This window comes from Zalophus californianus, chromosome 1 (assembly GCF_009762305.2).
Source record: "Zalophus californianus isolate mZalCal1 chromosome 1, mZalCal1.pri.v2, whole genome shotgun sequence".
Taxonomy (NCBI): domain Eukaryota; kingdom Metazoa; phylum Chordata; class Mammalia; order Carnivora; family Otariidae; genus Zalophus; species Zalophus californianus.
The window spans coordinates 17,995,383-18,012,870 of record NC_045595.1 but is presented as its reverse complement, the minus strand read 5'-3'; the positions used below and the strand labels follow the sequence as shown (position 1 = coordinate 18,012,870).

The window sequence follows — 17,488 nt, the reverse complement described above, 5'->3', positions numbered from 1 at the left end:
GACAAAATCAGAGAGGGAGACAAATCATAAGAGACTCTTAATCATAGGAAACAAACAGGGTTGCTGGGTGAACAGATGGGGTAACTGGGTGATGGATATTAAGGAGGGCATGTGAGGTAATGAGCACTGGGTATTAAATAAGACTGATGAATCACTGACCTCTACCTCTGAAACTAATAATACATTATATGTTAATTAATTGAATTTAAATAAAAATAAAAAAATTTTAAAAGGGGGAAAAAGAGTTGGGCACTTAACTGACTGAGCCACCCAGGCACCCCAAGAACTTCTCTTAATAAAAAGACATCAAAAAAAAAATCAAGAAAGGGAAAAAAAAAGCTTGTCCCTCTCTGTCCATAGCCTGCCCCCTCTGTCTAGTGCTGCTGACCTGAGTTCTCAGTACAACCCATTATCAGTACTAAAAAATCTCCTTTACAGTTAGGCAAGAAGTGAAGGATGTGCTTCGTAAACATGTTATTTGCCAGTGTTCAAGTGAATTGATTTCATAAACCATTTTGCTCTATTGTCATCTGGGTCTTTCGGTCCCAGCCTAATTTTACACATGAATACACTGCCTCAACTTCCATGTCGCTGGCCCCTTCTGGCTCTGTTCCAGGTGTAAGACATGTTGGGAGACATAAAATATGTGGGTTTGACCTGCTGGCCTTAGTGTGTCATAAGATCTTGAGCCGTTAATATCATCTTGGTGGCTCCTTCTGACCCCCTCTCAGACCTGAAGGGAACCACCTTCACCAGATTATCTCCTATAGAATGCATAGAAATTGTGTCTCTGGTAAAAGGGTCTCTTTAAGGAATTTGTTATATGTTGTTAATTATCTTGCAGAGACATTGATATATTTAAGTTTGCCTCAGTGATGTATTGAGAGTGCCTGTTTCTCTAAATGTTTATCAGTTCTGAATATTATTCTTTAGCATTAATTACCAGTCAATAGGTAGAATATTGTACCTTTTGGTTTCTTTATTTTAATCAGTTCTATATCCTAGTTTTCAACAAACTACAAAAGAAGACCCATATAGTCATTTCAATCCCTTCAGGAAAAGCATTTGACAAAATTCAGCACCTTTTCAGTGTAAAAACTCTCAGCAAACTAGGAATAGATGTGGTTTTTCACCAATCAGATTAAAGGAATTTTTTTAAAAACCTATGGCCAACATCATAATTAGTAGTGAAAGATTGACTCTTTTCCCCGTAAGATCAAGAACAAGACAGGGATATCTGCTCTCATTACTTCTACTGAGTATTATACTGTAGGTCCAGCCAATGCAATAAGGCAATGAAAAAAGAAGGAAAAGAGGGAGGAAGGAAGGGAGGGCATATAGATTAGAAAAGAAAAAGTGAGACTGTCTTTGTTTGCTGATGACATGCTCCTCCCTAGAAAATCCCAAGCTACAAAAAAGCTACTAGAACTGATAAGTGAGTTTAGCAAGGTCACAGAATACAAAGTCAAAATGCAAAAATCTATTATATTTCTGTATGCTAGCAAAAATCTTTTGGAAATTGCCTGTTTTATATCATATGTACCTTCTATTTCTGTACCACATGCCAGGTCTAAAATTTGTTATTAGAAGTAATAAATGAAATTATTTCTTGTTATACTTCCAGGGGAACCTATGATATTTTAGTAACAAAAGATAATCAAACTCGCTCTGTTGGCCAGTACGACAACCATGGCAGTTTTGGAGAACTTGCTCTGATGTACAACACCCCGAGAGCTGCTACCATTGTCGCCACTTCAGAAGGTTCCCTCTGGGGACTGGTGAGTTAGAGAAATGAGTCCCCTTACTTCAGGGTTTTCTGTCCTTGGGCTCTTGGTTCATGCTATATTTTATAGCTAGTTCTCTGAAAGACATTATGAAACATCTTGTACCAATGTGTTTTTCCATTTCTCTAAAATGATTTGTCAACAAACCACTTATTCTAAATTGCAGGGGAAAGACTGAGTCTTATGACCTTATAGTCATGTCAGTTCTTATTACGCTTTCTGTTTATGTTTTTATCAGACAGGTAGAGACAAAGGGGATAATTCTCTGTATAAGAGACAGCCTAGAAAAATAATTATCATAGAAAGCTCTGCCAACAATGTTTTCCATCTCTAGCTGTCCCAGAACTAAGTTTTCTTTATGGACAGCCATCCACTTGTGCATCGGCCCATGCCAACATCCAGTAGGTTTAGATGATTAGAAGGGCTGATGGCCATATCCTGGGAAAGAGAACTTTCCTAGAGTGTCTGTGGCACAGCACGACTGTGATCCCTTTCCTCCATTACCCATGGTCCACCTTGCTTCCTTCAGCATCAAGCCTTCAAAATCTATAACTGTCTTCCTTCTCAAACAAAATAATTATCCTCTTGTACAAATTCCAAATTTCACTTTTAAGATACTAACATCTGTGATAATTTGTTTCCATTTGCTTTATAAGCAGAATTAAATGTATACCATAGCATTATCAATATAGTTCCTCAAATGAAATCACAGTTTAAAGACATATTAGAGCACTTTCCTGTGATATAGTGATGTAGAACTAAGAACGTCTTGAGAAATGGGAGATATAATGCCTTAAGAATAGATCACACACTTGGGGGAACCCTAGTGATTGAAAAACTCAAGGATGGGGCGCCTGGGTGGCTCAGTTGGTTGAGCATCCGACTCTTGATTTCAGCTCAGGCCATGATCTCAGGGCTATGAGATCAGGCTCCACGCCTTGCTTAAGGTTCTCTCTCTCCCTCTGCTCGCCCCCCCCCTCCCCGCTCACATGCTCACTCACTTTCCATCTATCTCTCTGTCTCAAAAAAAAAAAATACTCAAGGTTAGATCATAGATCAGTAAGTAATGGGGGAAAATAAACTCAGTTTTAAAATGTATTGATGCAGGGCACCTGGCTGGCTCAGTCAGTAGAGCATGTGACTCTTGATATCAAGGTTGTGAATTTGAGTCCCACATTGGGCGTGGAGCCAACTTTAAAAAAATATTGATAACAACTACTGGTCCAGGTCAAGATGGAATAGCTCCATTCCTCACTAGTTTTCTCTCTTAAAACTAAGAAAGTCCAGATATCATACAACAAACAAACTTAGGAAGACCCTGGAAGATGGAAAAGAGAAGGTGGAATGGCTAGGGATCTTGGGACTTAAAGAAGGACTAGAGAGTGAGTCCCAGATGACATTCGGAAAAGCCTACAACCTAGATCCACCAACCAAGTACATACAAAAACAACCCCAAGGAAACCCTGACCCCTTTGGCTAAAGGACCAGGAAAAGGGCAGCCTAGCAGAACAGATAATATCACCCTATTCCAGCCAACTACCAAAGGAAAAACTGTTTCTTCCTCCCCACAGTGTCACTGGGGCTAGCAGCAAGCTGAACTTACAGCCTCACCCAGCAGCAAAGAGGCAAAATGAGATGACATGTAGTGTCACTAATTGGCACTCCACTTTCCCTGCCAGGGTTGTGTCATTGGGGTCCAGAGGGGAGCTGAACATTCATTCCAACATGTATATGCACACTATGCCTAATAGAGTGCCTGCAAAAGAAGAAGATTAAATTGGATACATAATTCACAACATAATAGCCCAAATGTCAGAGGGACAATAGAAAACCACTTGTTGGGCGCCCGGGTGGCTTAGTCGGTTAGGTGTCTGCCTTTGCTCAGGTCGTGATCCTGGGGTCCTGGGATTGAGCCCCATATCAGGCTCCCTGCTCAGTGGGAGCCTACTTCTCCCTCTCCCTCTGCCCCTCCCCGCCCCTGCTCATGCTCTTTCTTGTTCACTCTCTCTCTCTCTCAAATAAATAAAATCTTTTTTAAAAAATCACTTGTTAATACAAAGAACAAGGAAATTCTCAACCTGAGTGAGAAAAGACAGTCAACAGATGCCAATACCAAGATGACACAGATATTGCAATTAACTGACAAGGGTTTAAAGCAGTTCTCATATAACCAAGAACATAAGCCATCAACTTATGGCTTATAAGCCAGCAATTATGGACACACTTGAAAAAAAATGAAGAAAAAAATAGAAGGTCTCAATGGAGAAATAGAAGACAGAAAGAAGATCCAAATGGGAAATTTTAGAACTGGAAAATATAATAACCAAAATAAAAACTCACTGGATGGGCTCAATAGCAGAATGAATATGAGAGAGGAAAAATATCTGTGAACTTGAAGGTAGAACAATAGAAATTACCCACTCTGGACAACAGAAAGAAAACAGACTGAAATGAAGTGAACAGAGTGTGTGGGATAATAACAAAAGATGGAATATTTGTATCAATAGAATCCCAAAAGGAGAGGAGAAAGAGTATAGAACTAAAAGATTCTTCAAAGAAATAATAGTTGAAAACTTCCCAGATTTGGTAAAGATAAAACTACAGATTGAAAAAGCTGAGTGAACCCCAAATTGTATAAACACAAATCTATGGCAAGACACATAATCAAACTTCAGAAAACTAGACATGAAAAATTTCAAAAGCTACTGGAGAGAAAAAAAATGCATTACCTCTAAGGGAATGACAGTTTGAATGATACCAGCTTTCCTGGCCATAGAGTCCAGAACAAGTGGCACAGCATTTGTCAATGTTGAAAAAAAACATAACTATCAGCTCAGAATTCTATACCTAGGTAGAATATCCTGCAGGGATGAAGATATTCTCAGATCAAAGAAAACTAAGAGACTTTGTTACCAGCAGGCCTACCTTTAAAAAAATGGCAAAAGAAAGTTCTTTAAACAGAAAGAAAGTGATAAAAAAAGGAAAATTGAAACATGAAGAATGAAGAAAGAACAACAGAAAAAGTAAACTATGGGGAGATACAAAAGACTATCCCCTTGAGTTTTCTAAATTGTGTTAGATGCTTAAAGCAAAATTATTGGGGTGCCTGGGTGGCTCAGTCGTTAAGTGTCTGCCTTTGGCTCAGGTCATGATCTTGGGGTCCTGGGATCGAGCCCCTCATCGGGCTCCCTGCTCAGCGGGAAGCCTGCTTCTCCCTCTCCTGCTCCCCCTGCTTGTGTTCCCTCTCTCACTGTGTCTCTCTCTGTCAAATAAATAAAATCTCTAAAAAAAATAAAGCAAAATTATTGTCTGATGTGGGTCTCAGTGTATATAAAGGAAATATTTAAGAAAATTATAGTCTAAAGGAGGGAGTAAAGGGACCCAAATGGAAGTAAAGTTTCTACACTTTATTCCAACTACTAAAATGTTGACATCAGTAGATTGTGATAAGTTACATATATCAATATAACCTAGAGCAACCATTAAAATAATCTGTACAAAGAGATGTATTCAAAAGCTCTATAAATCAAAATTCTAAAAACTGTTCAGGTAAACCATAGGAATACAGGAAAATGAAATGGAGGAACAAAAAGCAGGAACCCCAGCAGAAAACATATAGTAAAGTGGTAGACGTAGGCCCTAATATATGAATAATTACTGTAAATATAATCTAATTATACCAACTGAATGACAGAGACAAGTCACATGGATTTTTTTAGATGACCCAACTCTATTCTATCTGCACCAAACTCACTCAAACGTAATGATATAGGTAGGTTCAAAGTAAAAATACAGAATTATATATATACCATGCAAACATTAACTAGAAGAAAGCAAGGGTAATTATATTAATATCAGATAAGATAGACTTCATAGCAAAGAAAGTGACCAGGGACAAAGAGGAACATTACATAATAATGAAAGCGTTAATCTACCAAGAAGACACATAGCAGCCCTAAATTATGTATACAGCAAACAACAGAGCTTCAAAATATGTGAAGCAAAAACTGATAGAACTGAAAGAAGAAATAGACAAATCCACAGTTATAGTTGCAGACTTTTAACACTCCTCTCTCAAGAGTTGGTGGAACAATTAGAAAATCAGGAAGGATATAGAAGAACTTAACCATCAGCCAGAAAGATCTAATTGAAATTTATAGAACATTCCATACAACAACAGTAGAGTACCCATTCTTTTCAAGCCTATGGAACATTCACCAAGATAGACTGTATCCTGGCATATAAAATAAAGCTTAACAAATTTAAAAGAATTGAAATCAGACTGTGTATTCTCTAAACACAATGGAATAAATCCAGAAATCCATAACAGAGAGGTAACAGGAAAATCTCCAAACACTTGGAAATTAAATAGCACATTCCTAAAGAATTTGTAAGTCAAAGTCACAATAGAATTTTTTTAACAAATTGAACTGTAAAACCACCTGCTCCATGGTTGGGGTATGAGAATTCAATAGACATAAGGGAGGCAGCTCCCTTGGGGTCTGAAAAAAGGGAGGAGATTACAGAATGGGACACCTGCTCTCCATGGTTGTGGTGCTGCTTATCACCATTCTCTTCCTGAAGCTCCCTCTCCTGAGATCCCTGCCTTGTCTTTCTGCTTCTTAGCCTGATCTTTTGCAGTCTTTTCTTCCTTTCCCTGCTCTCTTAAGCATCCTATCAAGATGCCCTTCTGGCCTCTGCTTTTCTCCTGCTTTGTTCATGTGCTTTAGTACCGCTTCCAAGAAAGTGACTCCAAGAGGCTCCTCCACAGCCTGACTTCTTGTTACCTTCCAAGGCCTTGGAAATGCCTTCTGAGGCCAAAGCAGGGAGGGCTTGGTGTTGTTACTTGAGTTTCTCAAATTGGATCCTACATTCTTTCTCTTACCGGGGGCAGCTGCCACCATGACTGCTAACAGTCTCTGCTCCCGTTCTCTCTTGGCAAAAGTGAAAGTCAATAGAAACTTTCTTAGGAAACGCTTGCAATCACAGGAAAGTGTAGTGTTCCTTTTCTCTTTTGAACCCTCAGGCTGTTATGCTTGACTCGGAACACTTGGTGCCTGAAGCAGCCACTACTTCCCAGTGGGAGTTTCCTCTTCACAGCTCCATTGGAAGCTCCCTGAAAGCTGGGTTAAGATCCGCTGCTTTTGCATGCCCTCCACAACCACAGGGGCTGGCCTTGCTCAGCGTGAGAGCTCTGGGAAGGGTGGAAGTCTGCATAGAAAGGGTTGGAACATTAATAAATCTGTCACTTTGGGAGATACCAGTTGTTTTCTCTTCAGATAGAAATAGTTTGCTATTGCAATTGTAGCAATCTTTGTGACATTGTAGAGGGATTTTTAGAATATTTTTTGATAATGCCTACTCAAATAGAAGGAAGAGAACTTTATAATTCCCATTTTCTCACTTTTGATTGTCCTCTTTCTATAGCATTCATGCCTAGATTGGCCCAGAAAACATGTAGAAACTGAATTCTAAAGATAATGGAATAATATTCCAAAGTATAACAGTAACATTTTAAATGATACATCTCTAACCTTGGACTTTAAAAAAGTAGTGGCAAATCATGCAGCCCATTAGAGCAATCAGAGATCGAATGGCTCTTTGCAAGCAGACAGATGGAGAAGAAATGGAGCAGAATCTGGCTCTGTGCTGAAGAGCAGATGATTTCTACAGCAGTTCAGGGGGAGGGTTGGAGTCTTCTGTAGCTCATACTAGGAGTATAGGGTGTAGTAAGTGACTTCTCTAGGAAGGCAGATAAAACATGGTATGGGATAGGGGCTGGGAATTCTGTAGCTAATGGACTATGAGCCAGTGAAACCCATTTGGACGTCTCAACTCAGTTGTCTTCTATGGGATTTCTCTACGCCACTAGCAACTTACAGTTAAACATGTCCTTACCTTGCTATGTTTCATTCTGCCAGCCTTGAGGATTTTATTATGTGCTTTCAAAGGAAAAAAAACAAACACTTTTCCACCCCTGACAGCCTGAGACGGACAAAAGGTGCAATTAACTTAGCTACAAGAAACCTAAAACTAAGCAATTAACATTCTCCTGTCTGTGTGTGTCCTTCCCTACACATACGTACACATATCTGAGGGGGACCTGACTGTAGCTCTGGTTAGCTGTCTCCTGATCTGAATCCATGACTTGCTGGGGCCAAGGGACCTTTCACGTTCCTGCCTTCTATCTTGAGTTTCTCCCCCTCTTTCCATTAATTTAAATCCTCCCCCTCCCTTAGGTACCCCCAAATTTATATTTTTTAAAAGTTATATTAAATTTTAAATAAATATTTATATATATAATACTTATATTACTTATATATATTATATATATTTATGTATTTGTTTTTTAAGTAGGCTCCACACCTAGTGTGGAGCGCAACATGGGGCTTGAGCTCATGACCCTGAGATCAAGACCTGAGCTGAGATCACGCTCCATGGGAAGCCTGCTTTTCCCTCTCCCACTCCCCCTGCTTGTGTTCCCTCTCTCGCTGTGTCTCTCTCTGTCAAATATGTAAATAAAATCTTTAAAAAAAAAAAGAGTTGGACACTTAATCAACTGTGAGCCACCCAGGCATCCCACCAAAAAATTTTTTTAAGATTTTATTTATTTATTTGACAGAGCACAAGCAGGAGGAGCGACAGAGGGAGAGGGAGAAGCAGACTCCCCGCGGAGCAGGGCGCCCGATGCGGGGCTCGATCCCAGGACCCTGGGAGCACGACCTAAGCCAAAGGCAGACACTTAACCGACTGAGCCACCCAGGCACCCCCAAAATATATATTTTTGCAACAAAAATATCCTTGATCACTCCAGCCTACTGTGATCTCTCTCTCTCCCTCCTCAGAATTCTTGTGGCACTTAACTCTTCTTGTTTTTAGCGTTCACCTAGCACATTTCATATGCTGTCTTGAACTGTAGATTTTTTATTCCCATATATTTTGTATTGTCTCCCCATTGAGACTGTAAAGTCCTTCAGGGCAAGAGCTCTCTGATTGTTTTATCTCTTTTTTTCAAAGGTGCCTCTTTTCACATTGAACAGTGACTGGGAGCTCACAAGTGTTTGACTGGGAGTTCTGTATTTTGTATTCTGTTTATGACCCATAGGTGGCGCTCATGGAGTATAGATAGCAAGCAGTTCCTCAGGGGACGTCTGTCTGACACAGGTTACCAGTCTTTCTCTTCCAGGGGTGACTCTGATTAAAATATCATTAAACACTCAGTTGGCCCAGTACATTCCATAGTCCTCTAATTTTTGCTGTCATCCAGTTAATTAAATCATTGGTGTTCTCTTACAGAGGCATTTACCAGAATTTTCATGTTCTTTCTTGTAGGACCGTGTGACTTTTAGAAGAATCATAGTGAAAAACAATGCAAAAAAGAGAAGGATGTTTGAATCATTTATTGAATCTGTGCCTCTCCTTAAATCACTAGAGGTAAAGCGTATTTGAATAAGAGTGTTTATGGAGATTTAATATTTCAAAGTAATTTATTAAGTTTTCAAATTGGACTATTCTAACCCACTTCTGTGTTGTTTAGATATTATTTGTGACTTTCAATTGAGGTCTTTTCCTTGTAGTTTATGGGTATGTCCATTGTTTCAGGTGTCAGAACGAATGAAGATTGTGGATGTAATAGGAGAGAAGGTCTATAAGGATGGAGAGCGCATAATCACGCAGGTGAGCACGTCCTTGTGCCGCTCCTTTCCTGAGAATCACCTCCTAAAGGATTAGTGCATCCCTTGTCCTCTCACTTCAGGAGCTCATGTTGCTCGCTACTAGGGCACACTTCCTGCAGAGTCCTCTGAAGCCCATTGATGTTCATCTCATGGACACATGCACATCTCTTGCTTCCATTCACCTTTCGCTGGTTTCTGGTATTAGTTCTTTTGGACATCATTTTCTTTTGACCCTTGAGTAAGCTTCATCCGTTGGTGCTAAAGCCTGGAGAAGGTCTAAGGGTTGTGCCCTTTACCTTCTATGTTGGGCCCAAAGGTGCCTTCTTAGCTAATCCAACATAACCCAGAGTCTTCAGTCTTCAGTGATTGGCCAGATTTGTAAGTTGTCTTTAATATTGCCTTTGTGCCTTTCTCTCATGTTATTTTGGGTGCTGTAAGGATCACCACACAGTGGCCTGGGTCATTGTGATGAGTGTTGTGTAAAAATTTTCCTTGTCTACTATCTTTGCATCTTTAATTATATGTAAAGACTTCAGGTGTAAACTTCTCTGCCTGGTTCTGGCAAGAACACTGGGAAAATATCTGGTTGGTCTGGGTTGGGCAGTGTTCCCATCATGAACCCAGAGCTGGAGCTCGGAGGAGGAAAGGCTCCTGACTGGTCAAACCTAAGTCCTGAGCCCACCCCTAGGGCCAGTGGGTGGAGTTGGCCCAACCAGCACTACAAGGACTAATCAGGCCTTATTATCACAGAAGGAGAGAGAGAGAAACTCCCAGAGAAAAAGGACTAACAAAAAAACTATGAGTGGCATCTTTAAATGCCTTTGTTTTCTAGGTACTCCTGCTGTTAATAATTCCTTCAATTAGAGGGATGCCTGGGTGGCTCAGTTGTTAAGCGTCTGACTTCGGCTCAGGTCATGATCCCAGGGTCCTGGGATCGAGTCCCACATCGGGCTCCCTGCTCAGCGGGGAGCCTGCTTCTCCCTCTGCCTGCCGCTCTCCTGCTTGTGCTCTGCCTCTCTCTCTGACAAAAAAATAAATAAAACCTTAAAAAAAATTCCTTCAATTAGAAATTGGTTTGATTCTCTATAGACATTTATTAAGCTACACACGTAGGACTAGATGTGAGCACTATAATGAAGGAACACGTGAATGTCAGTGAGAACATGTAGGAAAGGAAGTATTCCGTATGGTTCTGTGGGGGAAATACCATTTGGAATGGGCTGAGAATAAGTGCAGCTTCAGCAGTTGAGGTCAGGGAAAGGTCTTTCAGGACAAAAGAACAATATGAGCAAAGGCCTGTGGGTGTGAGCCCTGTTCCAGGGCAGGTGTCCTGGTCTGTTAAATGGGATATGTTGACAGGTCAAATTTGCTTCTGATCCTGAGGTGCTTTAATTTACTCCCAAAGGACTTCTAGTTCATTCTGAAAGCACCAGGCCTTCAGGAGGTATGAGAAGCAGCAGTGTTTCTGGAGTGTCTGTCCTCTTGAAGATAGGAGTGTTAGGTGGCGACACAGAATGGGCAAGAATTAGGATGATCTCAGCTTATTCTAGACCCCTTTTGGCAATGTCTCTAGACAAGGGGTCTCCAAGTGAGGTCCCAGGAACAGCAGCATCAGTGTCATCTGGGAATTTGATAGGAATTGTTAGAAATGCAAGTTCTTAGGAATCAGAAACTGTGCTTTATGTTGGTCTGTTTGTTTGTTTTGGTCAGGTTTGTCACAGTATATTTTACCTACAATAAAATCACCAAGTGTATAGTTCTAGAGTTTTATAGCCATTCCTACAATCATAGAATCATAGTAGTATAGGGCATTTCCATCACCCCAAAAAGTTCCCTCATTTATATTTTTAGTCAATCCACCGCTCCAGCCCCTTACTCTTGGAAACTACTGATTTATTTAACACTACAGAAATTCCTTTTCTAGAATTTCATATAAATGAAATCGTATAACATGTAGTCTTTTGTGTCTGAATTCTTTTTCTTAGCATAATGTTTTTAAGATTTTTTTTCATGTTGTATGTGTCATCAGATAGTTCCTTTTTATTGCTGAGTAGTATTTCACTATATGGATCTACCATAATTTGTCTTTCCATTCACCAGTTGACGGACATTTGAGGTCTTTCCAGTTTGGGGCAAATATGAATAAAGTTGCAGTGAACATTCTTATACAAGTCTTTGTGTGGACATGTGTTTTTATGGAATTGCTGTGTCATATGGCATATGTATGTCTAACAAACTGCCAAACATTTTAAAAACGGCTCTACCATTTTGCATTCCCCCAGCAATGTAGTAGAATTCCAGTTGTTCTGCATCCTCATCAACATTCAGTATCAACAGTCATTTTAATTTTAACCATTCTAGTGGATATGAAGTGGTAATTCATTTTGGTTTTAATTTGTGTTTGCCTAATGTCTAATGATGTTGAGTATCTTTTTCCTGTGACTGCTTGCCATCCATATGTTTTTTTGATGAAGTTTCTGCAAATCTTTTGCCCTATTTACAATTAGGTAATTTGGTTTCTTATTATTGAGTTGTTAGAGTTCTTTATGTAATCTGACTACAAATCATTTATCAGACAAATGGTTGGCAAATATTTCTCCCAGTCTGTGGCTGTGACTCTGGCTTGTCTCTTCATTTTCTTTTCTTTTTTTCTTTTTATTTCTTATTAGAGAGAGAGAGAGCAAGAGAGAGCACGAGCAGGGGGAGGGGCAGAGGGAGAAGCAGACTCCCCACTGGGCTGAGCGCCTGACTTGGGGCTTGATTCCAGGACTCTGGGATCATGACCTGAGCTGAAGGCAGATGCTTAACCAACTGAGCCACCCAGGTGACCCATTTTCTTTTCTTTTTTTAATTATTTTTTCTTTCCAAACTTTTATTTAAATTCTAGTTAGTTAACAAACAGTGTAATACTGGTTTCAGGAATAGAACTTAGTGATTCATCACTTACATATAACACCTGGTGCTCATCATAACAAGTGCCCTCCTTAATCCCCATTACCCATCTAGCCTATCCCCCACCCACCTCCCTTGTCCCTTCACTTTCTTAATGGTAGTTTTTAAAAAGCAAAAGTTTTGGGGCACCTGGGTGGCTCAGTTGGTTAAATGTCTGCCTTCGGCTCAGGTCATGAGCTCAGGGTCCTGGGATCGAGCCCCATGTCGGGTTCCCTGCTCAGTGGGGAGTCTGCTTCTCCCTCTGCCTCTGCCCCCCCCCAACACACACTCTTGGTCTCTCTCTCTCTCTCTCAAATAAATAAATAAAAACCTTTAAAAAAAAACAAAAGTTTTTAATTTTGAAGAATCTAGTTTATAATTTTTTTTTCTCTTGTAATTCATGCTTCTCATGCCCTATTTAAAAAAAAATCTTTGCAAGGTCAATAAGACTTTCTCCTATGTTTACCTCTAGGCCAGCACTGTTAAATAAATATGTAAAACACATGTAATTTAAAATTTTTTAGCAGCCAAAATCTTTTAAAAAGGTGAACTTAATTCTAATAATATGATATATGTAACCTAATATCTTTAAATAATACCATTTCAACATCTAAGTGATATAAAAATTCAGTGATGAAATATTTTACATTCTTTTTTTTGGTTCTTGGTCTTCAAAATTTGATGTGTATTTTATACTTACAGCACATCTAAATCTGTAGAAGCTACATTTCAAGTGCTCAGTAGCCACATGCTACTGTATTGAGCAGGGCAGTTGTAGATATTTCACAGTTCTAATTCATGCATTTAGATCTGTGATTTTTTTTTTTTTTTTTAGAGTAGGCTCCATGCCCAACATGGGGCTTGAACTCATGACCCTGAGATCAAGAGTCACATGCTCTACTGACTGAGCCAGTCAGGCGCCCCTGATCTGTGATCCATTTTGAGTTAATTTTTGTACATGGTGTAAAGTTTTTACAGAGTTTAGCATATGGATGTCCAATTATTCCAGCATCATTTGTTGAAAAGATTGTCCTATCCCATTGCCTTGACAGTTGTATTGAAAAATATTTGGCCATATGTTTTTTGGACTATTTGTGGTCTCTGTTTTGTTCCATTGAATACTGCACTGTTTTGATTATAAAAGATTTTTATATTAAGTCCTAAAATCAGATAGTTTAAGCCCTCCAGATTTTTTTGTTCTTTTTCATAATTATTTTGGCTACTCTGTGCTCTTTGCATTTCTGTATATATTTTAGAACCAACTTAACAATTTCTACCAAAAAAGCCTGCTGAGATTTTTTTTTTATTGGGAATATGTTGAATCTATAGATCAATTTGGGGAGAAATTGACATTGTAACAATAGTGAGTGTTTTGTGTCAGTCTCAGGTCATTAATAGTGATGCTATCAGCTAGGAATGCCTGGGACACTCACCTACTTCTAGCAAGCCCCCACAGACAGTTCTCCAGAGCCGTGTTGTGGCTGGACCAGCCCTGTGGTTCTTATTATGACTGCAAGATTTACCTCAGCAACAGCCATGAGGGAACTTTGAAAAAACGGGTTTATTACTCACAGATCCTGGAGGGTACGTGGCACATCCAGAGCCACACAGTGAGGTCACAGGGTGGGGTGGGGGACCTGGAATTCTGTCTTTATTGGGGATGAGGGTGGGGTGTCCAGGGTTTGGTGTCCAACGCCAATAAAGGTTCACTCTTTATTGGCGAATTTAAAACGTAAGAGCAGGAATTAGGGTCTGGGAAGAGAAAAGTGGGGTCACTCCAGCAGTCAGTTTTCTACATTTCCCAGGGCTTTCTAAAAGGGAAACTTTATAGGTGGGAGCAGCCTGGGTCTTTATCTAGTTGTGTAGCTGGCAATATGTTTATTCAAGATGGGTGTCTTTGAAATGGTTGCCTCAATAATCAAAAGCTTAATGTCATTCACTTACATTACAATCAAAAAAGCTTATCGTCAGATACGTACACTACAGTGAGTTGGTTCATGAACATAATATATCTATATTTTTTAAATTTTTCTATATATTTTAATTTTTCTCTGTAATATTTTATAATTTTCAGGTATTTATACTTTTTTATACTTTTTATATACTTTTATTTATACTTTTCTATATATTTTAATTTTTCCCTTAACATTTTATACTTTTCAGGTCTTACACATCTGTTAAATTTATACCTGGATATTTCATATTTTTAACATTAAGTGGTTTTCCTTTTTTCAATTTTTAATTATTTATTGCTAGTGTATAAAAATACAGTTGAATTTTGCACATTGATCCTGTGGTATTTACAACCTTGCTAACCTCGCTGATTTTAGTAGCTTTTTTGTAGCTTCCTTGGGATTTTCTATGTAGATGATTATTTTATCTATGAACAAAGACAGTTTTACTTCTGTATACCTTCTTTTTAATTTTTAATTAATTTGTCTTATCGCATTGGATGTATCCTCCAGTACAATATTGAATAGAAACGCTGAAAACAGACATCTATGTCTTGTTATTGGTCTTGTTATTGATCTTAGGAGGAAAGCATTTAGTTGTTCACCATTAAGTATAATGTAAACTGTAAACTTCTTTATAATAAATGCCCTTAATCAGGTTAGGGAAGGTCCGTCTCTTCTAGTTTTCTCAGTTTTTATCATGAAAAGATGTTGAATTTTGCAAGATGTTTTTATTGAGGTGCTCATATGGGTTTTCTTTTCTAGTTAACAAGTATGAATTACATTGCTTGACTTTTTTTTTAACATTGATTGAATTTTGAACATTAAACCAAGCTTGATCCTGGAGTGAGTCCTACTTGGTCGTGATATATTATCCTTTTTATTTATTACTGGATTTGCGAAAATTTTGCTAAGTTTTTTTTTTTTTAATTTGAAGATCTTATTGGCTTTATTAAGTAATTCGTGAATTAGGCAGCATCCCATCTAGCATGTAGTGGGTAACTCCCTTATTAAGGATTTTGGTGTTTGTTCATGAAGGATATTGGTCTGTAGTTTTCTCTTCTTGTGATGTCTTTTTCTGGTTTTGGTATCAACAACACCTCCAGACGATTTTAATGTTTGCTAAAGTTTGAAAAACACTGCTGTAGACTGTTCCAAGACTTGGTAATGCCCTTGCATTAAGAATACTTGGTGGAAATGTTTGAGAAGCACTTTCAAAGATTTTTGAGAGGCAAGATGTCACTGTGAGAATTGTATTCTTTTTTTTTTAAGATTTTATTTATTTATTTGACAGAGAGAGAGACAGTGAAAGAGGGAACACAAGCAGGGGGAGCGAGAGACGGAGAAGCAGCCTCCCCACGGAGCAGGGAGCCCTATGTGGGGCTCAATCCCAGGACCCTGGGACCATGACCTGAGCCGAAGGCAGACGCTTAACGACTGAGCCACCCAGGCGCCCCTGTGAGAATTGTATTCTCGAACCATAGTTCTGGCATCAGTGAAAAATGAATTGGCTTCAGCCTCATTGAGTAATTAGGAAGTACAAATTAAAAACCACAGTGAGGGCGCCTGGGCGGTTCAGTTGGTTAGGCGACTGCCTTCAGCTCAGGTTGTGATCCTGGAGTCCGGGGATCTAGTCCCACATCAGGCTCACTGCTCAGTGGGGAGTCTGCTTCTCTCCTCTGACCCTACCCCCTCTCGTGCTCTCTCTCTCTCTCTCTCATTCTCTCTCTCTCTCAAATAAAAATAAAAAAATAAAAACCACAGTGAGAACTATTTTCATACCTATTGGCTTGGCAAAAAGTAGGAATCTGACAATTGCAAGATGTAGTAGGAAGTTTTATTTACTGTTAATAGAATAACCCCTTTTGAGAGAAATTTGCCCTTATCCTGTAAAGCTGAATTTATTCTATAATCCAAAAACTTATTTCTAGATATTTTCAGAGAAGCCCCCTTATACCTCAGAAGCTGTTCCACCCTCATGAGCTCCTTCCTAGTCACAAGCCCTCCTTCCTCCCTATCCTGACTTTTATGGTAGTCATGTATTTGCTTTCCTTTGTAGTGATTGCCACTGAGGTATACATCCTAAACAGTATGGCCACATCCTGCTACTTTCTTAAATTTCTAAATTGGAATTAGAAAGTATTCTTTTATTTGCATCTTTGTTTGCTCAGCATTCACCCGCATTGTTGTGTGCAGCTGTAGTTTGGTTTTCATTGCTATACAATATTCCAGTGTGTGAATAAATTATTTGCCTCCCCACTGCTGATGGACATTTGGGGTGTTCCTAGTTTTTAGCTGTTATGAACAAGGCTTCAGTGATTACACTGATTTGATTTTGAAATGTTAAAGCAGACTTTTGTTGCTGAGATAGACCAACTTGGTCATTGTGTAGTATCCTTTTCATATGTTGATGAATCTAGTTTGTTAATATTTTGTTTAAGATTTTATGGCTATATTCCCAAGTGAGACTGATCTATAATTTTCCTTTCTTACAGCAGCCTTGTCAAATTTTGATATCAGGATGTTAGATTCATAATGTAAGCTGGGATTCTGTTCTCTTCCTATTATCTGAGGAGTTTGTGTTTGTGTAAGACTAGTAGAATTCCTTGGGGTCGCTCAGTCCCTTAAGCGTCTGCCTTCGACTCAGGTCATGATCCCAGGGTCTTGGGATTGAGCCCCACTTCAGGCTCTCTGCTCAGCGGGGAGTCTGCTTCTCCCTCTCCCTCTGCCTGCTGCGCCCCCTGCTTGTGCGCATGCGTGCTCTCTCTGTGTCAAATAGATAGAATCTTAAAAAAAAAAAAAAAGACTAGAATTCCTTCGATACCTTATGGAACTTACCAGTGTTTCTTTTGTGGGAAGATTTTTGACTATAGATTAAATCATTTTAATTGTTAAGCTATTTAAGTTTTCTATTTCATCTCTGTCTAAAATTCAGTGTTTTTGGCATAAAGTTGGTCATAATGTTCCTGTAACACCTTTTATTTTTTTATATTTTTATTTAAATTTTACTTAGTTAATATACATTGCAATATTGGTTTCTGGAGTAGCATTCAGTGATTCATCACTTAAATACAATACCCAGTGCTCATCACAACAGGTGCCCTCCTTTTAACTTCCCCCATCTAGCCCATCCGCCCCCACCTCT

The 17,488-nt window shown here is 39.1% G+C and overlaps 1 protein-coding gene across 2 annotated transcripts in view; it reads left to right on the top strand.

Annotated features, from left to right (window-relative positions):
• The window catches only part of PRKAR2A (protein kinase cAMP-dependent type II regulatory subunit alpha), a 106,292-nt gene that overhangs the window by 77,121 nt on the left and 11,683 nt on the right, over positions 1–17,488 (top strand). Inside the window, exons 6-8 of one of the 2 annotated variants that reach the window (XM_027582651.2) lie at positions 1,625–1,778; positions 9,117–9,218; positions 9,387–9,461. In XM_027582651.2, coding sequence (XP_027438452.1) covers positions 1,625–1,778; positions 9,117–9,218; positions 9,387–9,461 — 331 coding nt within the window. The remainder of the gene's footprint in view (positions 1–1,624; positions 1,779–9,116; positions 9,219–9,386; positions 9,462–17,488) is intronic. The other variant, XM_027582652.2, reaches the window with a different exon arrangement.